We start from the raw sequence: 27,131 nt of genomic DNA, 5'->3' as shown, positions 1-27,131 counted from the left end.
TCCAGAATGGCAGGTCTTGAACAGCGCCCTTCTACTTAGTGCTCCAAGAGATCTCTTTCCACGTCTTCCTCAACGCGTGACACCAACATCAACAAACCTACATGTACTCCACCCCTTTACGTCCGAAGTGTGGCACGTATCATTTGATATATGAATAGATGACGACTACGCTCGCTTCAACACGGGTATATCGAAATGGTATCCGCCCTCCATGGCAATGGCACCACAAGCCTCTTTCCTGAGACATGACCTTGCCGCATTCTATCCAGAGCTGCATTGATGCCCTCAAGGCCACCAGGCGCCTCCTCAATTCGCGGCAACGAGATGGCTCTTGATTCCAGCGCTTCCTCCAACCAGGACATTAGCGAGGATCCGACCCTTGGAACCTCGTGAAACAGTTTGACGGGCACAGAGTGGTACACGATGCCATCTTTTCTCTGCTTCGGCAACGCAGCCAACCCGACCAGGTGCGCTTTGGTACTCCCGTCTTTGGTGTCGTGTGCCAGGCATTGCGCGAGGTGCTCTGAAGTCTCTTTGCCGACAGTATCAACGCCGAACCGCAGATCGGAGCCCGCGATTCCGCATATCACATGGACAGCTCTTTCGGCATCATGACTATCGATACAGACGCAACCGCTGGTATCGATCAACCACGCTCCATGTTTCGCCACATCAACAACTAAGATGACTCTCAGTCCGGCTAGCTTGGCAATTTGGGACAGGAACAGTGCGCTCGTTGAGGACCCGCCCCAAATCACAATCCAGTCACCTGCCTTCGGCCTCTCGGATGCCTTGATGGCTATACATTCTGCAACTGTGTCTGCTGGAAGGCTACCGAGCGGCGTGCTTCGGACTATGTCAAGTATATCGGGTCCAGTATTCGATCCGAGCGCTGGCATTGGTAACCCTAGACAGACGCCCATTGCCAGAGCTGCTGCAACATATGCCACGCCGATGGCAGCACCCTGCGATGTCGAGACATGTCGAGGCAGCCGACACACAGTGCTGTGGCTCGCAATCGCATATTCCTGGTATGCCGCTTTCCTCAAGTCCCGATAATCTGTTGAAGGACAAAGTATCGTGTCGCCTTCCTGTATATGGCTTTTCGATAAGGGCGCCTTCACAACGACACCTGCAAAATCACGGCCCGAGACATACGGCAGCACCGGGATCCCGAACCCATAGTCGACAGATTTCCAGTCTATTGGATTGAGCCCGATGGCCTGGACCTCGATCAGAATTTCCTCTGGGCCGTTGATCTGCGGCACTGCGTGGTCCTGCTTGACGAAAGGTTGCCGCAACTCATGCAGCAACAGCGCCTTCTGATGTGAGGGTATCACGTCGACTACTGCAGGTCTCTTGGTCCCTCGTTTGTAGGCAGCAGAGCTGAAGTCGGACTCAATGTGCTCGTCGTGAGATATCGGCGTGGCCGTGCCCCAGTCGATGTCCTTTTGCAGCGCATCGTCCAGATCGTAGAATGCACTTGTCAGCGGCAAGCGCTGGACTTCCACACTCATGGCAGCATCCAATGCAGCGACTTAAAACTTCAGATCGTCTCTTCCCTCGATTCTTGCAGAAATGCCTGCATTGGAAGTGATGATGCTAGGAAGCCGGGCCAACAAAGTGCTTCGCTTTATGAGATCGCTAAGTTATCACAGGGCACCGTCCACTCGACGTAGGCACCGGTGACGGGCCTTTCAGACTTACAGACAGGCATGTTTGGAGCAGTCGATTGTATCCACTATCATGAGTGACCGGTTCGTCGGTGTTGGGAATAATAGCGTGGTATAAGCGGACAAGCTTCCGGAGCCATGTTGCAAAGCTCACAAGCTATCTATGGCGCCATCGATATCGACATCCATGTCCAAATCACGACACTCAATGGCACCTTGACTACGCCAAGGCTAAATGGTCGGCAGTCTGAATAGCGTGTGATACCTCTCTGTCTGCTGCTGCAAAGGTTGCATCCCGCGTCTGAAAGGAGCTTCAACTTTCGATCTTCCCGACACAGGCAACGCCAACTGTTAGATCTTGTCAACATCACCCACAATGGGGTCAATCGACGAAGATGTACACCTGAAAGGTAACAACCACACATCCCTCAAGACCAGCACCATCATCGAAGTTGTGGACGACGTCTCGCAACCACCCATCGATGATACCAAGACGTACCAGCCAAGATGGGTATACCCGCATCCTACAGAGTTCAAAGTGTCAGAGCATCCTATCGATGAGGTCAAGACCCTCAAGGTGATACAACCCCTCGAGTAAACACAAGCTACCACTGCTGATTTTCACTAGGTCGCGGTGATCGGCGGTGGCCTAGCAGGAATCACGGCTGGAATTCTGTTGCGTGAGAAGGTGCCTGGAATTGATCTCACAGTGCTTGAAAAGAACGCTGACTTTGGAGGGACGTAAGTATCATTTGCTTCATTTCATGTGACCGTCGCTGCCTACTTCCCGATCCAGCTAGCTGACCTTCTGCTTTTTTTTTGATAGCTGGTATGAAAATCGATACCCTGGAGTGAGGTGGGTTGTAAAAGCAACGGAGATGGTCGGTCGGTACTGATGAAGAGTAGATGCGACATTCCAGCACATGTCTATCAATCGACCTTCTCGCCCAATACGCAATGGAGTGAGTGAATCCGAATGGCAGGAAGACATCGCGGCATCCCCAGCTCAGTGACAGTTGCTAAGGCATTGCCACGTGGTGTCTGAGTGTGGCTAATGCCTCTGCTTAGGTGAGGAATACGCCCAGGGTCATGAGATCCTGGTTTATTGGCAGTCCGTCGCCAAAAAATACGATCTTTACAAGAACACTCGCTTCCAATCGAAGGTCCTCGGCGCTCACTGGGATGACCACCGTGCACAGTGGAGGATCGAGATCGAGGATCTCGGTGCCAACACCAGAAGTGCTGAGCATTACGACTTCGTGCTGACAGCCATCGGACATTTCAACGAGTGGAAGCTCCCCGACTATCCTGGGATTAACGAGTACCAAGGTCATCTGCGTCACTCCTCGAACTGGGACCCGGCATTTGATCCTGTTGGTAAACGCATCGCTACGATTGGCAACGGGGCAAGCGGTATACAGGTCACCGCAGAGCTGCAGAAGCTAGCATCGCATGTTGACCATTACGCGAGAAATAGAACATGGATAGCCGGCTCGTATGTATTCCCCTTTGCGATGGCGAGGCAACCTCGTGTGACTGACAACTCACATCAGCTTCAACCCAGCGGCGCAGGACCGGCAACAGACGCCCATCGCCATCCCGGATGAACAGCGTGAGGCATTCAAGGACCCGCAAACGTACTTGAAATTTCGTAAGGAGCTCGAAAATAACTTCTTTCGCGGCTTCGATGGACAGTTGATAGAATCCCAAGCAAGCAAGGAGGCCACGCAAAATTTTATCGAGCTGATGAGGAAGCGCCTGACAGGCAAGCCAGAATTGCTGAATGATTTGGTGCCCGACTTCCCTCCGCATTGCCGTAGACTGACCCCAGGACCCGGCTATCTCGAAGCCTTGACAGCAGATAATCTTTCCTTGATTCAAACACCGATCGAGCGGTATGCGAAATGAACACTCGACGTCAGGTTATAGTTCGCATTGCTGACCTATGTTACAGATTTACTGCTGATGGCATTGTAACGGTGGACGGAGTGCATCGCCCAGTGGATGCGGTGATATGTTCGACAGGAGCCAATGTAAACTACGCGCCACCCTTCCCTATCACTTCAGGAGATCTCGATCTATCACGAGACTGGCGACCGGATGGCAAGTTCGGATGGCCCTATTCGTATCTTGGAATAAGCACACCGGGTGAGAAAGGCGACAGCGTACACGGATCGGCGAAGTTGAGCTAATCTGGATGTGACTTCCAGGGTTCTACAATCTCGCGTATTTGCTCGGTAAGGACGACTTCCCACAGGTGGATCTAACAATGGGCTTGTTGGCTGACGATGATATTCAGGACCCAACCCAGCCGGCCCGTCAGGAACTGTGCCTCATGCAGTGGAGACGCAAGTCACTTATGTGGCGAAAATGCTGCGCAAGATGTCATCGCAGCGCATACGAACAATAACGCCGCTGAAGTCTGCCACCGATGACTTCGTAGCCTATGCCGACGCGTTCTTCCCTCGTATGAATGTCTCGTTGAACTGCTCATCCTGGTCGAATGGTGGACGTCCCGGAGCACGCATCCATGGTCATTGGCCTGGAAGTGGTGCGCACATCAATCACGTCAGACGCGAACCGCGGTGGGAAGACTTCCGTACGTCTCTCGCCATGCTCTCATGACACGCGGCTCTGCTGATTGAGAATTGCAGAATACACGTATGATCGGCCCGAAAATATGTTCGCGTATTTCGGAAATGGGCAGACAGCGAAGGAACAGGACCCAAACAGCGATATGACACCGTATCTCAAGCTTGCCGGTGAGAACGATCTGAGAGATTTACACGAGCGATGGTGGGATCTTTAGCGGGATGTCACTTGCTTAAGTGCGATCCCTTCAGTACACGTAGTCGCGATAGAGTGAGATCGTACAAGGAATGCCCTTGAAGCGGCCGCTGTCATGACCAGCTCATCACGGCCTACTGGAGCCAGTGGAGATCGTCCTTACAAATATGATGTGGCTCCTTCCGAGGATTGGTCAACCAGCTTCTGTTGCACAGCAGGACTCGAACGCGAATGTTCTTCGTAGCAACATTGCCAGGCCCGATGAACGTCGTGATTGGGACGTGAGGTCGCACAGCAGCAGATGATTCACGACTGCATTTGCCTTACTGAGAGCTCGGCCTTGGCTAGATCGGCGCTCCGCCCGTACCCTACAGTACTGTCAAGTCGATCCAACCTCGATCTGCAGGTAGCATAATGTTCGCAGCGGCCGACCACCCCACGCACGGGTATCGTCGATCAACCGCACGACTATCAGATTGCTTGAAAGTCACGCTCTGGCGGTACCTATCACCTACGGCCTCTGCAATCGACCAAATTTCACACGCGATCCTGACAACGGAGAGACATGATCATTGTACTGTCGCAGCAGAATGTCGGACTCGTTCGAGCATGACAATCCACCCGAGCGAGGATCTGTGCCCACGTGGGAACAGTTCCAAGTGATCCGATACACCTTCGACTCTTAGATACAGGCTTACGCTGTTCTCTCCGGCAGAGTCAAGAGTAGCCGCATGGCTTGCCAGCTACACGCACAAGCTGCCGGAAGTCAAAGTTGCGTACGGCTAAAGTGCCACGTGCTGGCACGCCGGCTTGAACTCTGCAGTGAGGGCAGGTCTGTCTGCATTGCCACACTCCCTTCCGGAGCATTGTTTTGACTTGCAGGACGACTTGGTGAGTTAATGCAAGCCTACCATTGGCCCCAGTAGATCCCAAGGAACTCCACCATACACACCTCGTTCAATATGCGATGCGTTCCTCCTTCTCGGGACTCGCTATCAATGCTGATTCGCAGAGTCGACGCGCAGACACTCTCGCCACGTGGGCATCTGTGTCGGATGAAGCAACTCGCATCCTACTGGCAGGCCACCTTACGCCAGTCTGCGCCGAGCGTTTGGAGCCGAACAGCCCGACCAGCATCACGATCATGCCAGTAAAGCTTCTGTTCAACCTCACCTTCCCACACTAGAGCTGCAGCCTCTGCGTCACCCAGGGCAAACCATTGCCTCTTGCGTTCGTATGTCTGGTCCTGCATACCAGACTGCCGGGCCACTACCATGTTGGCCACCACGAGGAACTGCAGGTGGAAACGAAGCATCGACCTTCTAGCGTATGTCCTCGAGCAGCTTTACGAAGCCACTCTAGCGACGCTGCGCCTCTCTCAGTCCCGCGGATCGTTACCCGGTAGATACATCTGTCATGAGCGGTTCACGCTATAACGAGGCGTCGACGTCGGATTTCGCTATTCGACGACACTGCTCGCCTGTGTTGACCCAGGTGCCGTTCAGATGTATCCTGCACAATCGACCGCTAGTACAATCACACAGCACGAGGCAGCCAGCTGAAGAGCAGCGTGTGCTAATCCACTACGCCGGCAATAGCAGCTTATCGACGTTCATAAGCTTGCTCAGTGACACAACACGAGAGCGCCCCTGACGGCATATAAATACGCGCTCTGGATCACCTCTGCTGTGCAATCCCTCCTCTTCTACGACACACACATTGTTCAGAACAACACACCTCCAAGATGAAGATCCTCTTCCTCTGTACTGCACACAACTCGCTCTCACAGCGCCTGTACTTGGCGCTCTCCCGCACCCACGATGTCAGCATCGAGTTCGCATTATTTGACGAGCTCATGGTCACTGCTGTCGCTCTCTTCGGCCCAGATCTCATCATCTGTCCCTTCTTGACGACTCTGGTTCCAAAGGAGATCTACGAGGAATACTTGACGTTGATCATACATCCTGGTATTTTGCCCCGACTAGAACCCCATTCCCCTGAGACATTCTGAGACAGAGAGAGAAGTTCTAATCGTTGGGTTTACAGGACCACCTGGTGATGCAGGACCGAGTGCTCTTGACTGGGTACTTATGGGAGATGATGGAGCCACGGATGACCCAGAGGAGCTACTGAGGAAGCTCGACATGGAAACTTCTTGCTCGCCAGGACGCACTCACTGGGGTATCACCGTCCTACAGGCTATCGAGCAGTTCGACGCGGGTCCGGTCTGGGCGTTCGAACAGTTCGAGCTTGACATTGATCAAGCCGGGCTCACCAAGTCGGAACTCTATCGAGGACCCATCACGCAGTCGGCAGTCACTGCTACACTCGCAGCCATCTCACGCATTCAAGCCGTCGGCAGTATCCAGCCCAAGAACGGTCCATCTCACTCGCAACACTTCGCTCCTACTTTGAAAGCCGAAGCAGACTATAGCCGTCTATCTGTCACCAGCAACAGACCATTCCAAGGTGGCAAGCTTCACCACCGTCCGCTGCTCAAAGCTGCTCACAGGCAATTCGACGTTACCCGGCACACTGCGCAGCAGATCTCTCGATGCATCCGCAGCGGAGACTCCCAGCCTGGTGTGCTGACCAAGGTCTTCGGCATCAACCTCTACGTTTACGGCGGTGTGCTTGACGACAATGCTGACGGCCGTCTTCCAACTACGATTGGCAAGATGCCTTTGCCCATTCTGGGTTTCCGCAACGAAGCGGTTTGCTTATCGACCAGTGATGGGAAAGGAGTCTGGATTACTCACGTCCGCCGTCTGAAGGCCAAAGCCGACAAAGCTTTGTGGCCTAAGGTGTCGGCCACCTTTGGCTTGCTGGACCTTGGCCTCATTACTGCTCAGGATATTACTGCACTGCACTGGCCACTTGCTATGGACTGGAAGCTCTCCGCCGCAAGAACATTCCAGGAAGTCTGGGTGGAGTGGTCTGTTGATGACAAGCTCAACAAGACTGCCTATTTGTACTTTGACTTCTACAATGGCGCCATGTCGACTGAGCAGTGCTCTCACCTCATCGACGCCATGGACTTCATCGTGGCCGAGTCGACTGAACAGAGTTCGGTACAGGCTGTCGTCCTGATGGGTGGCTCGTACTTCAGCAATGGCATCGCTCTCAACGTTATCGAAGCTGCTCAGGATCCGGCCATGGAGTCTTGGCTCAACATCAATCGCATTGACGATGCGGTGCACTACCTCCTGCACGACTTTCCCTCTCGAAGCATCGTCACCGTCGCAGCCATCAGAGGCAACGCCGCAGCTGGCGGCGTCGCACTCGCAACAGCCTGTGACATCGTCGTCGCTGGCTCAAGCGTAGTCCTCAACCCAGCCTATCGCGCCGTAGGCCTCTACGGCTCCGAGTACCACACCCTATCCTACTACGGCCGCTGCGGCAAAATCAACGCAACCAAGATCCTAACCTCCATGACCCCCCTCAGCCCACTCCAAGCCCAATCCATCGGCCTCGTCGACTACGTCTTCCCAGGCACCGGCACAATGCTCGAAGACTACATCAAAACCCACATCGACTACCTCCTCAAACCAGGTATCTTCACGCGCGGCATGTGGAAGAAGAACATAGACCTCTCCCCAGCAGCACTAGCCCGCGCCCGAGCAAACGAGCTCGGGGAGATGTCGCTCGACTTCTGGAGCGCTCGCTCAGCTCGCTACCACAGCCGTCGCTTCGACTTTGTTCGTAAGGTCAAGTCCACCAAGACTCCGCTCCGCTTTGCGATTCACCGCAGAATGTTCGACGACACCCGCAAAGACGAGGAAGAGACCGAGGACTTTGACAGCGTCGAACGTTTCCAGCAACTCGCGCAAGAAAAGCTCATCGCAGACTTGCGGAACAAACTGGCGAACGATGTTGGCGAGGCTATTGCGTACCGGGACGAGAGAGCGAGGCGGGACTCTATCAGACTTGACAGGAAGATTGAGACGGTGTTTTCGTGTTATTACAAGCCGACTCTTGAGGACGTTCCTACGCCGCCAGAGTCGCCGTTGTCGCCGATTGAGACGTTTGATAGGTTTTCGTTCATGTAGTAGTCTCTGGGAGTCTTTACGTTTGCGCGATGGATACAGTAGTCAATTTGAATCGTTTACATCTTACCCTCTCATTTGGCCGAGGAGCTCTTGCATAAGTGCGCTTGCTGATCCGGATGAAGCGGCTCAGCTTCGACTAAAACGCCGCATCTGGAGCTTCGTCTCGCCAGCGACTTTTCGCTTCATTTTGCTGCGAATGATACTGCAGACATTTGACCACAAGTTCAACCATGGCGGAGCAAGATGGCCCATTCACATGGCTGACCTCTCTGCAAACCTGGCCAACCCGTCTCGCTATCTGGATCAACTTCCCACTGAGCTCTCTCTGCTGGTTCGCAGGCATGACGCAGTTCTTCGCTCCATACACCGACTGGCTGCCAGGAATTACGGTCCTGTTGATCTGGTACCTGTCCAACATGCCCGTCATATGGTTGGCCTTGCATTACGAGTTCAGGATGCAGGGCTCGCGCCGAGGGCGCGCAACATCGCGTGAAGCCGAGAAGAGGTAAACAGGTCTCATATTTTTGCTGTGGTTAAGGGTTGGCTGAGTATGGTGTAGTTCGCCTGTCACGACATGAGCACAACGGGCGCCGGGACTGGGGACGAAGGATCTGATCTTTGTCTTCTTTCATCACACAGGCTTCTTTCTTGTACTGCCGTAGGGGAAGCTGAGGACGTCTCCTGTACGCTTACAATTACTCGTACCTCGTCAGGTGCTCGCTTATGCTGACTGATCGTGGCAATGGCCGCGATCCAAAGGAGGCTGTACAAACCACATCGCCTGGAAAGTTCTGAGCCGGGTGATTTTTGAGCTGGGAGGCAGCTTCAACGGCGAAGGTTATACGCAAGAAGACCTTGTCCAGAGGAGGACTGAGACATGATGAGTTCTGTTGCATGTGTACAACGTAGCTCAATTGCAGCCTCGCTACTTCGGAGTGAACCTGTTACCTCGGGCTCAACCATCATCGGAAACACCTCGCATTGCGCCCTTCGCGCCTTCATAGAGTAGAGTATCGTGCAGAAAGGGAAAAAATCGCTTGAACGCCACAGCAAACAAAGCATCAAAGTGAACCTGTCCATACTCGTCAGAATCATGTCGCTCCTCCCGGTCGTTTCAAGTCGTGATTTCAAGCTTTACCGATAACATCTTCGCGCTCCCAGCCGGTAGGTCGCTGGTGCTCCAGACCCTTGCCAGGATGCGGCACGCTGGGATCTTTGTACGTGCTGACATATGGATTGGGGTCGTTCGCCTGGTCGAGGTTGCCCAGTGTGTGGTTGACCTCGCGATGCTTCGACTCGTCTGCACGGATATAGAGCAGGAGGTCGCGCATTGTGCGGTGGCCTTCGGGCATGTTCCAGTACTTGACTGCGATGTCTGGGGCCTCCATCTTGGACCACATAGGCAGACGGCCGGCGTCGATGTCCTCAATCTCGCGGGTGTAGGTCAATACTGCTTCTTCTTCGAGGTAGCCGACGAAGCGGTGGCAGGTTTTGGGGGAGATAAGGTAAGAGACGAAGAAGGCGTTGAAGAAGACGCCCTGAGCTCCCTGAGTACATGTTAGCTCAAATTGTAGACAGCCCCAGCGTCGATTGAACTCACCAATACCGCCAACCTCATGAACCAGCCCGGCTCCGCCATCTTGAGGAACGTGAGCAGATGCATACGCTCGTTATAGGACTCCTCGAGCAAGCTCTCCATCCACCCATTGTCTCGCTTCATGGTCCTCATGCTTCGTAAGTGCCGCAGCATACCCGCGACCATACCAGGTACGCCAGCGACAGACTCAAGGAAGATGTTCCTGATCATATACTTGCGCTCAGTCATGCCGCCTGAGTTCTTGGTATAGCCCGAAGCAATATCCAGACCCCATCGCAGCGTCCGCACGAAGCCGACAGCTACTTTGTCAGATAACGTCTTGGCTTCTCTGTGGGCTACCTCGACTTGCTTCATCTGTTCTTCGGTATAAACAGGGTGCTCCCACGCCGGCTTCGTCTCGCGAATGCTGGGTGCGTCTGGCTTGGGGAAGAATTCCTTCCATTGCGTTGGTTTCGATGTGCTGAAGCTTCGAGCCGTCCACTGCTGTTGTAAGCCGAGGAAGGCTGGTCTTGAGTATGCTACCGTGGTGGAGCCATTGAGTGCCTTGAGGACCTGAGCAGCGGACTGCTTGGTCAGGAGAGTGCTCGTGCTGACTGTCCTAGAACAGTTCATGGAGATCAATCAGGTGTGTTGTCGTGTGTTGGTGGTGTGATGTGGTGTATGTAATTTCGTGTGATGTCCTTTGTGTCTGGAGAGCAGAGGCAACTGTAGGCAAGGACAACGGAGGCAAACAGGATATATACGAAAACAGCCACTCACACATGAAAGAAAAAATGCTCAGACTCAGCTCAGCTACGACTCATGCATTGCCATCCAAACAGTGCGCGTGCCACATGGTCACCGCGGGAATGCCGCCATTGTACGGAAACACGTCTCCTACGGCGAGAATCGTGGTACAACAAGGGAGGTGTAGGGTGTAAGACAGCGAGTTCAGCCCTGGCAGGCATCTCCAGCACAGCACGCGCAGCGGCCCAGCAAATCGGAACGCTCATTCTCAGCCGGCGCGCTGAATCTGGATCTCGGAATCGTTAGTAATCTGCAGCTATTTACTGGGCACTCTTTCGTGTGACTCTCTTGAGCTCTCTTTCAGCGATTCAGATGGCTTACTACGCATGCTACCTTGTGCTAGGTAGTTTGCTTGCTATATACCATTTGTATTTGTTTGAAGCCTGAAGGTCGCTTCGCAGACGAAGACAGAACGACGATCTTCTATTCGGCCTTCTTGCCGGACGAAACAGCGCACGTGACAGCTCCGAGACATTCCGACGGCGAGAACAAGCCGGACCAAACGCCTTGTCCGAGAGGCAATGCAAGTCATCTGCCACAGCAAAACGGACGAACACGAGCCTCCATGATGCATCGACGAGAAGTTTGAGGCTCTGCTCTGTACGGCTGTATCTGGTGCCGTGTGCCCTAGCAGGGTTCACCATACAGGATTTAGCTGTTCCGCCTCATATTGACGCATACAGCTTGCAGGAAGCCGTCAACCTTCGGCGATGAGATCGCCGCCAGTGTAGTCATTGACATTCATCTCCTTATCCTCTTGAACTGTCAGTATCTCGGATCTTCGATCGAAATCGAGTTGTTCGCCACTCACTGGCCAAAGCTCGACTCGCCGTCTTTCGAATCGATATCCTTCCGGTCGACCTTCTTGACCTTCGCTGGCTGAGGTCCCATATTGAGGTGCTGGACGAACTTGTCCAGGGAGCTTTGGTCGCCTTGAGCCTCGCCGATGACCTAGTGGACGAGTCAGCGGATGCTACCCCGATTGGTGTGGATCGGCCATACTGTGCCATCGTCTGCGTTCTTCACCCAGCCAGTGACGTTCAAGCCATTCGCCTTTTGCTCAGTCCATGATCTACCATTTCGTCAGCCAGCGCAAGGTTGCCCATTTGTAGGACATTGTACCGGAAGTTGACGCCCTGGACAACGCCCTCGACTTTGAACGAAATCTGAGACTGGTCAGCAAATGAGCGCGAGGGGATATTTGATGTTCTTACTCTTTTCGACATTCTGTAGGTGATCGTGGAAAAGGCTCGCATCAACGACTTTCGATGTTGTTGAGCTTCGTAAGACTTACAGTCTGTTCAACAAGATACTACAAGGAGCATCTCGAAATGCAGCTGTGACGTCAAACGGACAGGGTTCAATGTGCATCCATGGCAAGTGCAATACATTTGCAAACATCAATCAATTCAGCTCTTCCGTGCTCATCTCTACAGCATGTGCCACTTCTCTGGACCCAAGATATGCAACGACTGAACCACATTATCACACACAAGCTGATCCCAATAGAGCACTGCCGCAGCCTCCGCTCTCGTCTTTGGTCCACAACAACCCTCTCGGACGTCTAACGCATTCGTACAAGTTTCTCATTCACAGCATCAATATCCCACTCCTCAGGATCAAAATCATTCCGAGCGACCAACGTCTCTCTAAGCCGTTCCCATCCAAAAGGACCTCCACAATCCTCCTGACACGGATGTCCACTGCCGGCAAGGCAGAGCAGCTCAGGAGGCTCGATATCCTCATCATATGTACCCACTAACTCAACCTCATGCTCCCATCCATCACCCATATCATACTCATACACCATCCGGACTTGAGTACCTCGCCAAAGTCGATGAGTACCACCAAACACACCAGATATCTTCCGAGATCTACTGCTCCCGTAGATTGGCTCTGGTTCTCCCATGGCAGCCGCCATGCCCGTGTCCATATCTACGGGATGCTCTACGAGGTATTCCTTTGGCCTGTAGTCGCGTGATGCGGCGTCGAAGAGCTGGAACTCGTACATGTGCGCGTCCTCCCAGCCGAAGGTGGTTTGGAGGATCTTGTGTAGGCGGTGGAAGGTTGTGTTCGCTGGGACTCGAAGGACTCGGTATATTTCAGGGCTTGAGATGTCTCGCAGCTGGACTTTGAAGAGGTAGCTTGGGGGTGCCATGTCGTACTGTGTGAATGTGGTTTGCTACACTTGTCTGGCTTCGATGTCTTTATGGATGTGAAGTGTTTGAGCAATGTTCACAACTCCCGGTATGGTAAAGCAGGCTGTACATGGATTTGCGTTGTCGAGGAGACCAGCCTAAACTTACCCGTGAAATCAGGCGCCAGGCTGTGAGCATCGCCTGTCTGCGCTACTAGATCACTCAAGGTCACCTTTTCGCGAGACTTTCCGCGAGGAAGGTCATAAGAGAATGGGCATATAGCCTCGATATTGTAGAAGGAAAGGTCCATGCGAAACGAACCAACAAAGTGATCAGGTTCCGGGGTTGCGATGAGTTGCACAAAACGCGTAAAGTGGAGGTGCACGAAAGTGACACGATAGCACTAGACGCGACAAACTTCTGACCATGAAATGAATGGCAACAGTATGAGTGCGATCCAGTTTCGAGCTCAAGTTGCTCATGTTGTGCCTTCTCTTCGACTTTTTCATATCCTTCGCCGTGCATGGAACATAGGGGCCATAGGCGCAGCTGTTGGCGGAGCTGCCCGATGCCATATGGAAGCTGGAATTGTGGTGTCCGGGAAGCAGTCAAGACGGGGCAGAGGTTTCCATATGGCGGATCGTGTCCAGTCGAAGAAGGGGAAGAAGAGCCGCCTGATACAGCTCACCAAGCCCTGGAGTCTCATATGATAGAATCTGTGTCATATGATGATGTTGATGCAGTCGATAGCAAACAAGCACCTGCTGCAACAAGAACCAAGTCCGCAGTACATTTCCGGCTAAGCAGGGATACCCGAGTGTCTACGGACACGTTCCTCGTACCCGACCCTCTGTTGCGCCGGATATCTCAAAGTCTGAAATCTAGACCCTTATTCTAGCCTGAACTTCGACTTTGATTAAGCTTGCTCGGCTTGCTCGATGCTTGTAGTTGTTCAATATACAACAAGATTGTACTAAGCTGCCTACGAAGGGTTAGGAGGGTAAGGGTTAGGGGTTAGGGCAGGTTAGGGTAGTTAGGGAGGGGTTAGGAGGGTTAGGGAGGGTTAGGCAGTGTCTTCCAAAAAGTCGAACGCCCGCGTATTGATTAGAGTTGATTGGGATTTGATGGGCCGAAAGGTCGGGTCTAAGGAACGTGTCCCTAGAGACTGGGCAGGGATACCGCGATCCTGCAAGACCAATCAGCACCAGACGTTACCGTCTCATCGCTTCACCCATCGCCTCCATCTCTTCCTCTCATCTTCCACCTTCGAGATCGTCTTATCGCGTGCGTGCATGTGGTGACATGCCTCAATCCGGCCGAAGTGCTCTGGGCCACCCACTCCAACCAATCTGATGCAGTGATGCCGACAACAGGTGGGGCCCCATCGTACAGGAGTCGTCTTCGCCAAGTATGGACCGCGTTCAGAGTTCAGAGGCAGTATGAACCTCTTCCTGTACATCGTGAGTGATTCTCGCCTTCGGCCAAGGGCGTTGCGATCATGAATGGAGAGTCCTCACTCCACCGACGCTCAGCGTAGCCATACCGCGACAATGTGGAGTTGAAGGGTTTTGCAGACGTGTCAGAGTCGTCGGGGTCGAAGGGTATTGACCATGAGTTACCAGTGTACGACGATGTCGACAGCACGGATGATGATGCCTGGCGCGACACTGCCCGCGATCGCCGGGACATGCTGCGGATGGGCAAGAAGCAAGAATTTCAGCTTCCTGAGTGCACTGGGCTTCGTGTCGGTGTATATGGCATCGTGGGAGTTCGTTCTGGTGTCGTTGTCTGTGGGGTTCTCGAATGGTGGTTATGCTGGACTGTTCTGGTGAGCAAGTCTGGTGAGATGGGAGCGAGGCATACACGAATCGTCCTAACGGTGGTATCCTTCGCAGGTGCTTCATCACCACAGCAACATGCTACGCCACCATAGTCGCAAGTCTCGCGGAGATGGCCTTCTTATCTCGGCAATGTGGGCCTCGGCATACTGTCGCTCGTGGTCATGCTCTTTTGTATAGGACCGCTAGAAGGCGTGGTACGTACTACGTGCCCACAGGCAATTACAGGGCCGCGCAAAGACTGACTCCGCACACAGTTGGAGACAGACATCCCATATCTGCTCCTCTTCAACAACACGGGCTCGCCAGCGCTATCGATCGTTCTCAACGTCATCCTCTTCTTGCTCATCTATGCAGGCAACATCACAGCTCTCGCAACTTGCGCACGCGAAATGCTCGCCTTCGCCCGTGACAAAGGCCTTCCCTTCGCCAAGCTGATCGGCCGCATGGACCCAAAATGGAACATCCCCTTCAACGCTGTGTACATCACATCCGTAGCCGTGGTCCTACTCAGCTTAATCAACCTCGATTCGACTCTAGCCTTCAACATCATCGTCTCGCTCTCACTCCTCGGGCTCCTCTCGACCTACATGATTAGCATCGGCTGTGTGCTGCTCAAGCGATTGAAGCGCGAGCCACTTCCGCCAGCGCGGTGGAGCCTTGGACGATATGGACTGGCGATCAATGCGTTCGCCTTCTTCTACTCGGCGTTCATTATTGTGTTTAGCTGTTTTCCGACAAACTTACCAGTGGATCTATCGACAGCGAGCTGGGCGCCCTTGGTGTGGGCGGGCGTTATTTTGATTTCGGTGGGCTTTTATGTGGCGTATGGGAAGCGTACTTATACTGCACCGGTGGAGTTTGTGGAGGGGAGGAAAGCAGCTGGGGTTGGGTTGCAGACAAGTTGATCACGCTGATTGAGACGACTGTGGCGTCAATCCTTGCCTCGTACTGCTCACCTTACGAGTCACACTCAAGTGAGTTGTCCTTCTGCCACTCAATTCTCACCCCGGACCTTGCTCACTCTCCTGACGGAGCAGCTTCATTTCACGCAGAGCAGATTCGCCAGCGACTTCATACCCACCTTTTTAGCCACCCGAGCACATCCCATCCTCAGCCTCCCAGTCGTCAATTCAATCCTCGTAGTCGGAACCCAAGCCCACTGCACCATCAACCACGCAATGGTAGCAATCGAGAACTCCTCCGCGTGCTTCGGCTTCTCCATACACCTCTTCCGAACCTTGAAGAACAGCTTGTCCATCCAGCTAGGTGAGTTCCTATTCATCATGGCACTGTTGACCTTGACCACCGTACCAATCATGTGGAAAGCATTGAACCGCACAACATTGTCGCTCTCTGGAACAGCACGTTCAAAGCCGAGCACGATGTCGTGGATCTTATACTCGAAGGCACCGGTCTTCTGTAGCCATCGTCGGGATTTATCGTCCAGGCGATAGTCGCAGCGCATGGCGCTGTCGATCTTGATGATGCAGGTGAAGGTCGCGTGGCGGAAGAAGTAGGAGAGGGCTTCGGTGTGAATTTGACGGCAGGTGGCGGCGAGGGCTGGGATCTTCAAGGTCCGGAGTTCGATTCTGTGTGGAAGGCGGTCGGACTCGGTCATGGGATTGGGGTCTTTGCTCGTATCGTTGACGAGGACGTAGTCGTAGATCTGATTCCGCAGCTCGCCGGGAAGTTGCAGTAGGGGACATTGTGGTTGGAGGGTCCATTCTTTTTGGGCGCGGTCAGGGCGTTGAGGGTGATGAAGGCGGTGGAGAAGTTTGTTGAAAGGGTTTTGTGTAGACATGGAGATGTCGGGGGTTGTTGCTTGTTGACCGCGTGAGGAGAAGGGGAAGTTGTGTCGTGTGAAATGAGGTGTCGTCTGGAGTGAAGTGGCACGTTCGCGCACCGTCCACGCTCTCACGTGAAGGGCGAGTGAAAGGAGGACCCAAACGCTGTCTTCCCGCGCTGGCTTGTAAGAGCGCGTCAACATTAGTGAATGATCAAACAACAACATGGATCTGCCGCAACCGATCTCCCAGAGCCTTCATACGCATCTCATCAGCCCACTTCGCACCACAAGCTGCCATTTGATTAAGGGTGTAGGCCAATCGACCACTAGGTGCCCACACCCACACAGTCATAAACAGTGCGACACTCTCCACCGTGTAGCCCTCTAGGGTCGGTGGGAACGTCGGCCCAAGCTTAGCGTAGACCTTGTTGTACCAGGGCGGTCTGTAGGGGTCGTCTTTATCAACAAGGTCGCACTGCGCCCCAAGGGAGTGGAAGGTATTGCCGCCCACTCCATCAGCTCCGTAGCCTATGATACAATCGTGGATATACATTTTGTTGGCGCCAGTAAGTTTCATCCACCGCTTGGTTGAGCGGCCAAGTCGGTAGTGAAGTTCGTGCATGTCATCGACTGTAAACTTGTGTGAAAATTTGCCGAAGCGGAAGAGGTAGGTGAGTGCCTCGTGCTGGACCTGGCGGCAGGTACCTACGAGCGCTGGCATCTTCATCCCTTTCAGCTTGATCCGATGAGATAGGTCGTCTTCCCAGCGGATGGGGTTGTTCTCTTCATGGTCGTCGATGAGGACTAGGTGGTAGATGCGGTTCCTCAGCTCACCGGGAAGTTGCAGGAGTCGGCAGTTTGGTTGAAGGTGCCACTCTTGGGGTTCACTCTTGGGAAATAAGGCACGCAGCTTCGTAGCGGGCATGGTTGATAGGTGATCTATCGCAGAGATGCTGTCGAACAGGAGGTGATACCTGCGTGGTGCTTCAGATCTTGCGCAGGAGACTGAGGGTCTTAAGCAGTAGCGAGGGCAGGATGTTTGCTCAAGCTGAAGCTCATGACCGTCCAGAGGCCGTGCAAAGACATCGGACTACTGGAGCCTCAATATTCACTCTCGCAAGCATGTGATCCAGGTCGAAAGCATCCAGGGCCTCAGCCCCTGAACCAAGCACATGCCCTATCGACATTCCGCGCGATACCATTCCCAATAACCCCAGTCACGACACTTCCAACCCTACCAATCCACCACTCAACCCTTGCCATCTTCCCTCTTGCTCTCGAATACATCAACCAGGGCTCAAAAAACGTCGCCTGCCTCGCGACCGAAGCCAGATCCTTAGCTCACCACCCCTTTCTCGCTTGCCTCGCGACCCTCCAAATAAGTAGTGCATCATGGAGCCTGTGAATCCAGGACAGAGAAATCATGTCTTCATCTTCGTCCCCGTCTCGAGGTGGTATGGCCGTGACATGCGCACCTAACAAGTGCGTGCCCGTGAAGAGCATAATCCCATCGGGGTACTTCCTAAAATCAAGAGCATAGTGCCGCACAACAACGTCGCGCAGCGTGAGGTCAGCTGCGCCGGAGGACTTGAGCCATGCTGTGGTCTCGCGGCTGATGCTGTGGTCTCGCGGCTGATGCTGTGGTGGAAGCTGTAGCCGAAGTCTAGGTCGATGGTGTAGGTGAAGATCCCGTGGTGGAAGAAGGAGGAGAGGCACTCATGTTGGAGTTGAAGGCAGGTGGCTGCGAGTGGTGGCCTTGTCATTGTTCGAATTTCGATAGCCTTGCTGGATCGGTTGTGTGCTCGGAGCACAGGGTTTCTGTCGAGGGGCTCTGAGAAGAGGACGAGGTTGTATATCATGTTGCGTAGCTCGCCGGGGAGTTGGACGAGGCGGGACTGGGTTTGAGGGTGCCATGCGCGAGAAGTGCTTCTTAGCTTGGGCCATATTGTGCGACGATGGGGTGCGCGAGGTAGATCCTTAGTAGTATGAGCCATATCGTACCTAAGTGTGTGACAAGCGCGTCGTGGTCGATGAGAAAGTCGTCAAATCGAATGCCTGGGTGAAGTGACCGCTCCGAATTCGGATTGTGTAACCAGATCAATGGTGGGTAAAGTCAGTCGTTGCCGCCCTCGAGAAAGGTCGTCACCTTTGAACACCTTACGCGGTCGGCTCGGGCTCTCGATAATAACGACACTTGCTAGGCTAGTAGGACAGCGTACGCGCTTACGAACAGTGCCGGTCTGCAGGTCTTACGATCGTTGTGCCCATTACAAGCCATCATCGAAGTTGCAGGTGCGAAAGCCAGGGCGGCAACGTCCAAATTGACCGACCCTTGGGTGTGGTCAGCAAAAGTCAAGTGTCTTATTGCAATCAACCTTACAATATCTACCGCTGCAATATGAATGAGTTTTATGACCGCGCCGGAATCTCGAATACTATAACCCATCATGCATGGCCTCGCTTGCTCTCGACATCCGCTCTGATATTCTCCATGTCCTTGATTCTTTCGCCGATGTTCGCGGCAAGTAGATCAGCCAGTTTGCCAGCAGGTGTCTTCTCGAATGTTCTTATGCGCTGCCTCAAGGTTTTCTCCGTGGTCTTGTCCATCATCTGAGTCCTCTTCAGGGCGACGTTGATGTCGTATGTCGTGTTGTACCAAGCCCGAATCTCGGACTGAATCTGGGCCTGCTTCTCGGATCCCAACTTTCGAATCTCTTTCGAGATAGCTTTGGCCCTTGGCTCTGCTTGCGACAACTTCTCGAGGAGACTGGGAGAGGCGCCAGCAGTCACGCAGCCAGCGAGTAAGAGCTGTTGGACCTTCTGCGGTACATTGACGAAATTGATGGTGGTAGCTGAGCCAAGTCGTGTGACTGGCCAAAGTGTCTGGTGAAGTTCTTGAGTAGTGACAAGATCGGTCTGGGCGTTCAACTGCTTCATGATTAGAGGCGGATATGTTCCGGGCTGCACGGGCTGACTTACCTTGGAAGTTATTGTGCGCTTTTGCGGGCTTGAAGCAAGGAAGTCGCAAAGAGAGTAGAGCAATTGGTTCACCGCGATCAGGAGCTCCGACGCGCAAGAAGAGCTGAGGCCTGAACCAACTTGTTGGTTGCCAATGTTGATCTGGACACTGGAAGAATGGAATCGAGTAAGTTGCTCAAGCCGCAGAGACCTGGATGCATCGCTCCATGGGTAAAACTGGTGGCAATCCTTGTGTGTGATCTTGGAGAAGAGTGGTATGGTGCAATGACGTTGTAGTTCGCGGGGATAAGAATGCGCGGTGTGATGGGCTACCTCAATGATGATCTCTGGCTCGTTCTCTCCATATAGGATGCCGGGAGACTCGGAGTGGACCTAATACGAGTCAGTCATGATGTTACCAAGATCGGTGTCAAGTCGTGCTCTCATACTTGGCGACACAGTCCAAGGACTGCAGGCTGGTAAGTACTGCCTCGGCGGCGAGAGCCTGGTCGAGGGAGGATCAGCAGCTCTTTGTACACAGCGTTCCTCATCTCTGCTGGGAGATCCAGAAACCTGAACGTGCCGGGGTCCTGGTCCTGGCGGCGCAGCATCTGGATGAGCTCTGGCTTGTTGACGCCTTTTGGAACATCCTTGTGCAAGCGCTGTTTGTAGAACGTGTCCAACTCGGTGCGTTTGCATTTCGAGTAGTCGAGACCTCCGGGGGCAGTGGAGATGATCTTGGTCTTCGCCATTGTCAGGCGCTTGAGGTGGTCGGTGTGTTGGTGTGTAGATGTGTTGGTGCGAGAGTGGTGGTGGTTGATGGCTGGTACGGAGTCTCAAGATGAAGACGCTGGAGGTGACAGTTCTGGTCTTAAATAGGGTGAGGGCAGCCCGAGCTCGAGCATGAGTCCATGTGATTGTTCACGTTCACCACCTTCAACCTGGCGCGTGCCCCAAGATAATGAAAGCATGTGCTGATATGGAAGTGAGGGTACGGTCCTGTACCTACAGCTCGGAACATCGTGCTTGACCCGCGTAAAGGACATGACGGGCAGGCCTTACCGAGAGTCATTATCAGATGAGATCGAGAGGCCCGGGAGCTCGATTCCAAGGCATGGTGACAAAGTAAGTATGTTGCCGCTGTATCTGTCGACTTTGCTTTTCCTTTTGGAGAGCCGCTCAAAGGACCGTACATCTATCAATCTAGCACACGTTGACGCGCTATACCCTCGAGTTTGTTAGTCGGACCTCGCTACTCGGCCACGTGCCAGCGTGTTGAAGCAACGGCCTCCGCTTCGATAGGGAGTCAACGCGCTCGGCGGCGATCAACTTTGTCACCAGCCCTGGAAGATCAAAGAGCCGTGCGGAACATCGGCCAACTGGTGGCAGATTTTTGCTTGCCTGCTTCGTTCGGCCAGGTTCACGGTGCATGTTTCCGACCAAGGAGACGGTGATGCAAATCATCCATAGGTGCTGCTGAAATCGTTAGACAGTGCTGGCGGACAGCATCTCGAAGTGAAAGATACAGCAGCTTTACATTAAGCAAATAACGATGATTGGCAGTGGAAGTAGAGAAGTACAGTGAAGATGATGATGGTGAAGTCATGCACGGATGGCGGAAGCAGAACCGGGGTGGCCTTGCTAGCGCCTGAACGCTATGATGGTAATATGTCTCCCCTCTCATTGGCCACTGCACCCAAGCAGCTCACCTTGAACTTCGACAGCAACACTCCCAAACACCACGATCCACCACCAACCCTCACCACCACACACACAATGTCGTCGCCGCGAGCACTAACGGCGCTGGCGCGCTCGCGGCCTACCTACTCCCTCCTCATCGCCGCCACCGGTCGCACCTCCTCCTTCTCTCTGGCTTTCTCGACCGTCGCGCGGAGGCAAAAGCCAGCAGTCGAAGGCCCACCACCCGCCAACTTCAGGATAACACCGCCACCGAGATACAATGAGCAGAAGGAGAGCGTGTGGGATCAGGCGGGCAAATACTTCCTCCTCACGGAAATGGCGAGAGGAATGTACGTGCTACTAGAGCAGTTCTTCCGACCACCGTAAGTGGACCACACACAGCCATTGGCACGGAACATAGAACCTGACGATATCGGTATAGATACACAATCTACTACCCCTTCGAAAAAGGCCCCATCTCGCCCCGCTTCCGTGGCGAACACGCCCTAAGACGATACCCAACGGGCGAAGAGCGCTGCATCGCCTGCAAGCTCTGCGAAGCCATCTGCCCCGCCCAAGCCATCACAATCGAAGCGGAAGAGCGCGAAGACGGAAGCAGGAGAACAACACGGTACGACATCGATATGACCAAGTGCATCTACTGCGGGTTCTGCCAGGAGTCGTGTCCCGTGGATGCGATTGTGGAGTCGCCGAATGCTGAGTATGCGATGGAGACGAGGGAGGAGCTGTTATACAATAAGGAGAAGTTACTTTCGAATGGTGATAAGTGGGAGCCGGAGTTGGCGGCGGTGGCGAGGGCGGATGCGCCGTATAGATGAGCGAAGTGCAAGGGGAGGACTAGAGAGGGAGACGAGACGAGGATGTGTAGAGAGCTGAGGCGTTTTTGCAGCGGCAGTCTTCTATGTTGAGTGCTACAATATCGAAACATTGTACATACGACGCAAACAAGCGGGAGCTGAACTATGGAGCCCTTATCTCATTACCTCAGGTACGCGCATTCGCAACACCATCGTTGCCGCATACAATAACGAGACCTTCGACTGGAAGGCAAAGGACATCACCGTACATCATCGAGACTCGGATGCTGCGCAAGGTACATACCCATTTGAAACCCGCTCACCCACGACGCTCAGCCCCAACCTAGCAGTCTCAACAACAGTTTGTCCGACTGTATCTTCTCAGTCACTTGCACATCCCACATGAAAACGCGCTCCATGGGTGCGTGATGTCGATGAAAGGCCGTGATCGCTGGACCATGGCTGATCCACTCATATTTGCCCCTCCTGCCAACAAAAAGCTACACATGTCACCCACACTCCTGCCCCTCCATCAACGCAACTATAAGTCGTGATCATCAGATTACGCCGCTGTGTTGAGGTCGCGTTGACAAGAAAGCAAAATCTGTAAAACCAAACTTGTCATGTTAAAATGAGTTTGATCCGTAAAGATTGTTGGATTTTCTTCACCTCTAGGATATCTAGAGGGTTTCATTGTGTCCGGGCTTGCCGTAAGGGTGATTGATGCTTGTTCGTACAGATCACCACCGGTCATGATCGGATTATCTTCACCTCTAGGATATCTAGGGGGTTTCTTTTTGTCCGGGTTTGCGGTAAGTGTGATGATGATGCTTGTTCGTACTTTTGCTTCGCTATAGCCAGAAGCATACAGCTGCCCATCCCATAGCGTCTGCCCTATGCCACAAGACCTTCAAACCTACCTTCCTGGCCAGCTGACCACAACGCCAAAACTCCATCGCTATGTCCACACCTTCCATATCCATAGTATCCTGCACCCACTACAAACCCTGCCGTAACCTCTCCCCCAACTTCTGCTTTCCAAACGAATACAACTTCAGCAACCCCTCCTCACTCAGATCAATCCCCTGCATGTTCGGAATATCCTGCTGCGGCGGTCTGCTCACCCGACTCGCGACAATGACGGGATCCGTCTCGAGGATGATGCCGTCGTCGACGATTTCGTCGATGCAGAGGGAGGCGAGGTCGTAGTTTTCGATTAGGGTGCGCTTGTCGACGGAGTTTCTGGGGGGATGTGTTAGGACATGTGTGCAGAGGTTGTGTGTATTTTGGGGTAGGGGAATGGGCTTACTTGAGGAGTATGTTCAGTGAGTCTCGTAGGGCGAGGATTACGTTGTAGAGCATAATCTCATTCTCGTCCGCGCCGCCGACGACGTAGAGCATTGTGTCTGCCTCTGTCTTGAAGACCACGACTCTGTTGTCGTATAGGATCACATCGCTGGTAGTTTTCGCCGTTTTCTCGAGGAGACCCTTTTCGAAGGCTTTTTGGTCCTTGAGATTGGGGTAGGGGTTTGCGCCGGGGTAGTCGTTGCCTACTGCTGTGGACGGGATGTGTGGTGGGGAGTAGTATTTGGCGAGGATGCGGGAGGAGTCGTCGGTGGAGAGGATGAGGATCGCGTTGACGGAGAAGAGGGACATATTGGGAGCCATGGTTGCGGTTTGTGGGGGTGCGGTATCGGGGCGTGTTGTGTGAGGGTACTGGGTGTGGTGGGAGTGGTGGATGTGGTCGTTCAATGGACAGCTGGTGGTGGAAGTTCGGGGCGGAGGCAGTTCCGTGCTTGCTTCGAGCATGTGTTGCATGTGAAGCTAACCCTTTTCTCCTTCCACATGTCTGGGAATGTTCGTGACTTGCGATGCTATCACTTCGATTGCAACGAGCGCGTGTCGAGTTGCAGTCGCATCGGCTATGGCTCAAGACTTTTGTTAATGGCAGTTACCACAACACCTGGTCCTTCGATGTCCCACCCACGCGACCATTCTCGACGAGTCGCCGCTATGGCGAGCAGAACTCGAAACATGCGCAAGTACGCCAGATCGTTGGCAAGAACCCTCGAACAGCGTGGCAGAAACGGGAGAGGCAGAAAGCAGACAGCAAACAGACGATCAATCTCCCAGCTTTGTCTACACGCGTGGATCTGATGACAGCTATACTGATCGGCGACATCAGGACTGCCATTGCACTGTACCATAGTCTGTCAGGGAAGAAGCCTCTGAAACCAGACGACTTCCGCGCCATCGCTCAATTGGTCCACCAATGTGTCCGTGTGGAGAATCAGAAACCGTTCAAGGCCAGGAAGCGTGAGGACAAGGAAGAATTGGTCACCTTCTCCGTGCGGCTCGTGGAAGACCTGCGGCATGGCAACCTGCTGCCCAACAACCAGGCGCATGTCCATTTGTTGGCTATCTTCAAGGAGTCGGGAACAGGTGATGCAGGCGTAAGGTTTTGGCGGTGGCTACAGGAGCAGGACGAAGAGTATGTCAGTACAAACACCTACGCCGCAGCCATCGATCTCCTCGCCGTCAATGGGACATCTCTGGACGAGCTTGAAGAACTATACCAGACTGCATTGGCTCGCTTTCCTGGCAACTTTCATGCCTACCACTTGTCGCCGGAAGCTATCCTGCCAGATCGTGAGCAGCCAGTCGTGCTTGGTCAGCTACCACTCTCGCTGCTTCGGTCTATCGCGCAGGCACGACTACTGCAAGGGAAAGCTAACAAGGCATACCTGGCGCTCGATTCTGCATTTAGGCTCTTCCCGACCTCAGTACCGCCACGTTTCCTCGCTGCCTTCAACGATGAGCGACCGGTTTCGGAGTCGTATACCGTCTTCGCAATGGCATGTCGCGCAGGCATACAACTTCCCACTTCGCATTATAAGGGACTTCTGGCCAAACTACGAACGAGCTCAGACATGACTTCCCTCTCAGGACATATGGCCACACTTCGAACCATGCTTGCGGTGACTTACTTCCACCTTGGTGCCAACGGAAAGGTACCAGACAATTCTGCCAACGAAGTCATCATCGCTGCGACCCAGCTTTTGCGCTTACCAGGTGTCTCTACTCTTGAATCCAAGCAGCGAAGACGTGTTGTCGACGCTGTGCTTGAAGCCGTGCGCAAGATGCTCGAAGTGTTCGCCCAGTACGGCGCACTACCTGCTGTCAGCGTCTTCAACTCTATCATCACGAATGTCGCAGGATATGGGCGAGCAAGAGAGACGATCGGCATCGCGCTGGCGGATATGGATGCGCTAAGTCTGGAGCCAAACGAGATTACGAGACGATCCATCATGGCCGCGGCTGGTCTGCTTGGTGACAAAGACCTTGTTCTGAAGACATGGAAGGAGATTCTCGATGCTAGAGGGAAGGAGAACATCTCTCCTGACGGGCTTGACTTCCATGTCTTGATCAAAGCCGCTCGTTTCACTGAACAGGACGATTTCGCCAAAGGCGAGTATGCGAGACTTCAAGAACAGGTACACTTCAAACATCACAAAGGCATCGAGGCAGCTTTTGACAAACCTCTGGACGAGGCGCCTGGTGGATTTATCACTGCAGAGGAGGTACAAGACAGCGTGCAAAGCGTGCTCGCAGATGTCGCTTTTATCGAGGAGAAGACGAAGGATCGTCCAGTAGTGCAAGACTTCAGCAGCCAGGACCTGCCCATGACGCTTCTCCAGCCCGAAGAGCTGAGGATCCCTGATCGCGACATGCGCGAGATCTACGACAATATGACCACCGAGCAGGGTTCAGCCCCTACCAGCACCCCTCTCGATGCCGGACCCCCTGCGGATGAGGCTGCGGTAGCCACAAGTGATACTGGCATCTCGTTCGGCGAGCTGCGGTATGAGAATTGGAAAACCATGAACTACTTGCTTTGGCTCGCGGAGAAGCATGACCGAGACTATGATGAAGCTGTCGATAAAGCCATTGCTCGTGGAGTGCGACCACCAAAGCGCGACATGAGTATCACGAGAGAGGAGGTCGAAGGCATGAAGTCTTTTGGTTTGAGCGCTTCTCGTGCTTCGCACAGTAAAGCTAAGTCCAAGGATGTTGAGGAAGCGAGGAAGGAGATTGCTCGACTTCGGACGTTTACATAACTCAGACATTGTGCACAACACAGACGAATTCATGTATCCGCATGGGACCTTTGGCACGGCTTCCTGTATGTCCTACAATTCTATGCTGTGTGATCGCCAAGCCCAAGTTCAGCTGAATCTGCACAACGTCATCGGCGACGTCCGGAGACGACTGCCGAGGCGTGCGAGGGCACTTGATATCGCTAATTGCTGACAGAGTGGATGCACTGTCCTGCGCATGTTACTACTCATCTCTTTCCCAATCCGACTCCATGATCATGACCTTCAGCGATCAAGAATGCCTAGCGAACTCACGCAGAAGCCAAAAGTAACGGACAAATCCTTCTCCTCCACAGCCGCCTACCTAGAATACCTCTCCACCACAGTAATGGAATCCCACGCCTTAACCGACATGTCCATCCTCCGCGACTACCTCGCGCCAGACTTTGAAATGGTCGATGAGACGATCCATAACTGTCCTGTCCCTCCCTCGTCAAATTTAGAAGACCACCTGCGGAACACGGCGATCTTCAAGAAGCAAAATCCGGGTTGGAGAGTTTTCATTTGTAATGTGAATTGCAGTATGGTCAAGGGGGCGAACACGGCAGAGGTGTGGATGACGTGTAGGGGGTGTGATAATCCGGATGATTCGATGTTTAATCGGGAGAGTGTTAGTGTGTTGCATTGGAGGAGACGGAGGGAGGATGGCGGGTGGGTTTGTTATCGGCATAGTGGGATTAGAGGTGGGGGGGATTTCTTCCCGTGATGTGGTCGTGCCATTGAGGAGCAATGGCAAGCCTCGTTGAGAAGCCTTGTCTGGAGTCGACATTGCCGGAACTGCTGTTTGCTTCGCATGAAACGCTCCTCACATGGCGCCAGAGTGAGCCTACTGGTGCTATTATCTTCTCTACGCTTGGATCC

The 27,131-nt window shown here is 53.5% G+C and overlaps 16 protein-coding genes across 16 annotated transcripts; 7 read left to right on the top strand and 9 right to left on the bottom strand.

Moving 5' to 3' along the window:
• Positions 1-176: 176 nt before the first annotated feature.
• Positions 177-1,517, bottom strand: CLAFUR5_09015 (Trans-enoyl reductase; the record flags this gene model as incomplete). The annotated part of the gene is made up of 1 exon (XM_047908163.1): positions 177-1,517. One exon carries the CDS (start codon positions 1,515-1,517, stop codon positions 177-179), a length of 1,341 nt encoding a protein of 446 aa, XP_047766623.1.
• A 532-nt stretch (positions 1,518-2,049) lies between these two features.
• Positions 2,050-4,482, top strand: CLAFUR5_09014 (FAD-binding monooxygenase moxY; the record flags this gene model as incomplete). The annotated part of the gene is made up of 9 exons (XM_047908162.1): positions 2,050-2,250; positions 2,302-2,414; positions 2,500-2,529; positions 2,580-2,635; positions 2,742-3,168; positions 3,227-3,568; positions 3,628-3,821; positions 3,973-4,272; positions 4,328-4,482. 9 exons carry the CDS (start codon positions 2,050-2,052, stop codon positions 4,480-4,482), a joined length of 1,818 nt encoding a protein of 605 aa, XP_047766622.1.
• Positions 4,483-6,204: 1,722 nt separating this feature from the next.
• On the top strand, positions 6,205-8,509 carry CLAFUR5_09013 (Hydrogenase maturation factor HoxX; the record flags this gene model as incomplete). The annotated part of the gene is made up of 2 exons (XM_047908161.1): positions 6,205-6,427; positions 6,507-8,509. 2 exons carry the CDS (start codon positions 6,205-6,207, stop codon positions 8,507-8,509), a joined length of 2,226 nt encoding a protein of 741 aa, XP_047766617.1.
• A 230-nt stretch (positions 8,510-8,739) lies between these two features.
• On the top strand, positions 8,740-9,018 carry CLAFUR5_09012 (uncharacterized protein; the record flags this gene model as incomplete). The annotated part of the gene is made up of 1 exon (XM_047908160.1): positions 8,740-9,018. The coding sequence occupies one exon, from the start codon at positions 8,740-8,742 to the stop codon at positions 9,016-9,018; it is 279 nt and encodes a 92-aa protein (XP_047766616.1).
• Positions 9,019-9,636: 618 nt separating this feature from the next.
• On the bottom strand, positions 9,637-10,718 carry CLAFUR5_09011 (Alternative oxidase, mitochondrial; the record flags this gene model as incomplete). Its single annotated transcript, XM_047908159.1, has 2 exons — positions 9,637-10,056; positions 10,110-10,718. 2 exons carry the CDS (start codon positions 10,716-10,718, stop codon positions 9,637-9,639), a joined length of 1,029 nt encoding a protein of 342 aa, XP_047766619.1.
• Positions 10,719-11,699: 981 nt separating this feature from the next.
• On the bottom strand, positions 11,700-12,148 carry CLAFUR5_09010 (Acylphosphatase; the record flags this gene model as incomplete). Its single annotated transcript, XM_047908158.1, has 4 exons — positions 11,700-11,843; positions 11,895-11,964; positions 12,015-12,058; positions 12,107-12,148. 4 exons carry the CDS (start codon positions 12,146-12,148, stop codon positions 11,700-11,702), a joined length of 300 nt encoding a protein of 99 aa, XP_047766618.1.
• A 308-nt stretch (positions 12,149-12,456) lies between these two features.
• Positions 12,457-13,050, bottom strand: CLAFUR5_09009 (uncharacterized protein; the record flags this gene model as incomplete). The annotated part of the gene is made up of 1 exon (XM_047908157.1): positions 12,457-13,050. The coding sequence occupies one exon, from the start codon at positions 13,048-13,050 to the stop codon at positions 12,457-12,459; it is 594 nt and encodes a 197-aa protein (XP_047766133.1).
• A 1,478-nt stretch (positions 13,051-14,528) lies between these two features.
• On the top strand, positions 14,529-15,776 carry CLAFUR5_09008 (uncharacterized protein; the record flags this gene model as incomplete). Its single annotated transcript, XM_047908156.1, has 4 exons — positions 14,529-14,561; positions 14,595-14,858; positions 14,964-15,065; positions 15,126-15,776. 4 exons carry the CDS (start codon positions 14,529-14,531, stop codon positions 15,774-15,776), a joined length of 1,050 nt encoding a protein of 349 aa, XP_047766134.1.
• A 134-nt stretch (positions 15,777-15,910) lies between these two features.
• On the bottom strand, positions 15,911-16,672 carry CLAFUR5_09007 (uncharacterized protein; the record flags this gene model as incomplete). The annotated part of the gene is made up of 1 exon (XM_047908155.1): positions 15,911-16,672. The coding sequence occupies one exon, from the start codon at positions 16,670-16,672 to the stop codon at positions 15,911-15,913; it is 762 nt and encodes a 253-aa protein (XP_047766141.1).
• Positions 16,673-16,868: 196 nt separating this feature from the next.
• CLAFUR5_09006 (uncharacterized protein) lies at positions 16,869-17,582 on the bottom strand (the record flags this gene model as incomplete). Its single annotated transcript, XM_047908154.1, has 1 exon — positions 16,869-17,582. One exon carries the CDS (start codon positions 17,580-17,582, stop codon positions 16,869-16,871), a length of 714 nt encoding a protein of 237 aa, XP_047766142.1.
• A 416-nt stretch (positions 17,583-17,998) lies between these two features.
• On the bottom strand, positions 17,999-18,651 carry CLAFUR5_09005 (uncharacterized protein; the record flags this gene model as incomplete). Its single annotated transcript, XM_047908153.1, has 2 exons — positions 17,999-18,244; positions 18,277-18,651. The coding sequence occupies 2 exons, from the start codon at positions 18,649-18,651 to the stop codon at positions 17,999-18,001; spliced, it is 621 nt and encodes a 206-aa protein (XP_047766139.1).
• Positions 18,652-19,102: 451 nt separating this feature from the next.
• CLAFUR5_09004 (uncharacterized protein) lies at positions 19,103-20,367 on the bottom strand (the record flags this gene model as incomplete). The annotated part of the gene is made up of 3 exons (XM_047908152.1): positions 19,103-19,585; positions 19,637-20,008; positions 20,065-20,367. 3 exons carry the CDS (start codon positions 20,365-20,367, stop codon positions 19,103-19,105), a joined length of 1,158 nt encoding a protein of 385 aa, XP_047766140.1.
• Positions 20,368-21,391: 1,024 nt separating this feature from the next.
• CLAFUR5_09003 (NADH-ubiquinone oxidoreductase) lies at positions 21,392-22,134 on the top strand (the record flags this gene model as incomplete). The annotated part of the gene is made up of 2 exons (XM_047908151.1): positions 21,392-21,678; positions 21,738-22,134. The coding sequence occupies 2 exons, from the start codon at positions 21,392-21,394 to the stop codon at positions 22,132-22,134; spliced, it is 684 nt and encodes a 227-aa protein (XP_047766137.1).
• Positions 22,135-23,111: 977 nt separating this feature from the next.
• On the bottom strand, positions 23,112-23,931 carry CLAFUR5_09002 (putative coatomer subunit zeta; the record flags this gene model as incomplete). Its single annotated transcript, XM_047908150.1, has 2 exons — positions 23,112-23,355; positions 23,423-23,931. The coding sequence occupies 2 exons, from the start codon at positions 23,929-23,931 to the stop codon at positions 23,112-23,114; spliced, it is 753 nt and encodes a 250-aa protein (XP_047766138.1).
• A 53-nt stretch (positions 23,932-23,984) lies between these two features.
• Positions 23,985-26,231, top strand: CLAFUR5_09001 (uncharacterized protein; the record flags this gene model as incomplete). Its single annotated transcript, XM_047908149.1, has 1 exon — positions 23,985-26,231. One exon carries the CDS (start codon positions 23,985-23,987, stop codon positions 26,229-26,231), a length of 2,247 nt encoding a protein of 748 aa, XP_047766135.1.
• A 277-nt stretch (positions 26,232-26,508) lies between these two features.
• CLAFUR5_09000 (uncharacterized protein) lies at positions 26,509-26,976 on the top strand (the record flags this gene model as incomplete). The annotated part of the gene is made up of 1 exon (XM_047908148.1): positions 26,509-26,976. The coding sequence occupies one exon, from the start codon at positions 26,509-26,511 to the stop codon at positions 26,974-26,976; it is 468 nt and encodes a 155-aa protein (XP_047766136.1).
• Positions 26,977-27,131: the final 155 nt, after the last annotated feature.

This window comes from Fulvia fulva, chromosome 9 (assembly GCF_020509005.1).
Source record: "Fulvia fulva chromosome 9, complete sequence".
In the NCBI taxonomy this organism is placed as follows: Eukaryota; Fungi; Ascomycota; class Dothideomycetes; order Mycosphaerellales; family Mycosphaerellaceae; genus Fulvia; species Fulvia fulva.
Note: the sequence above shows the minus strand (reverse complement) of the source record. Positions and strands in the feature narration are given on the sequence as shown.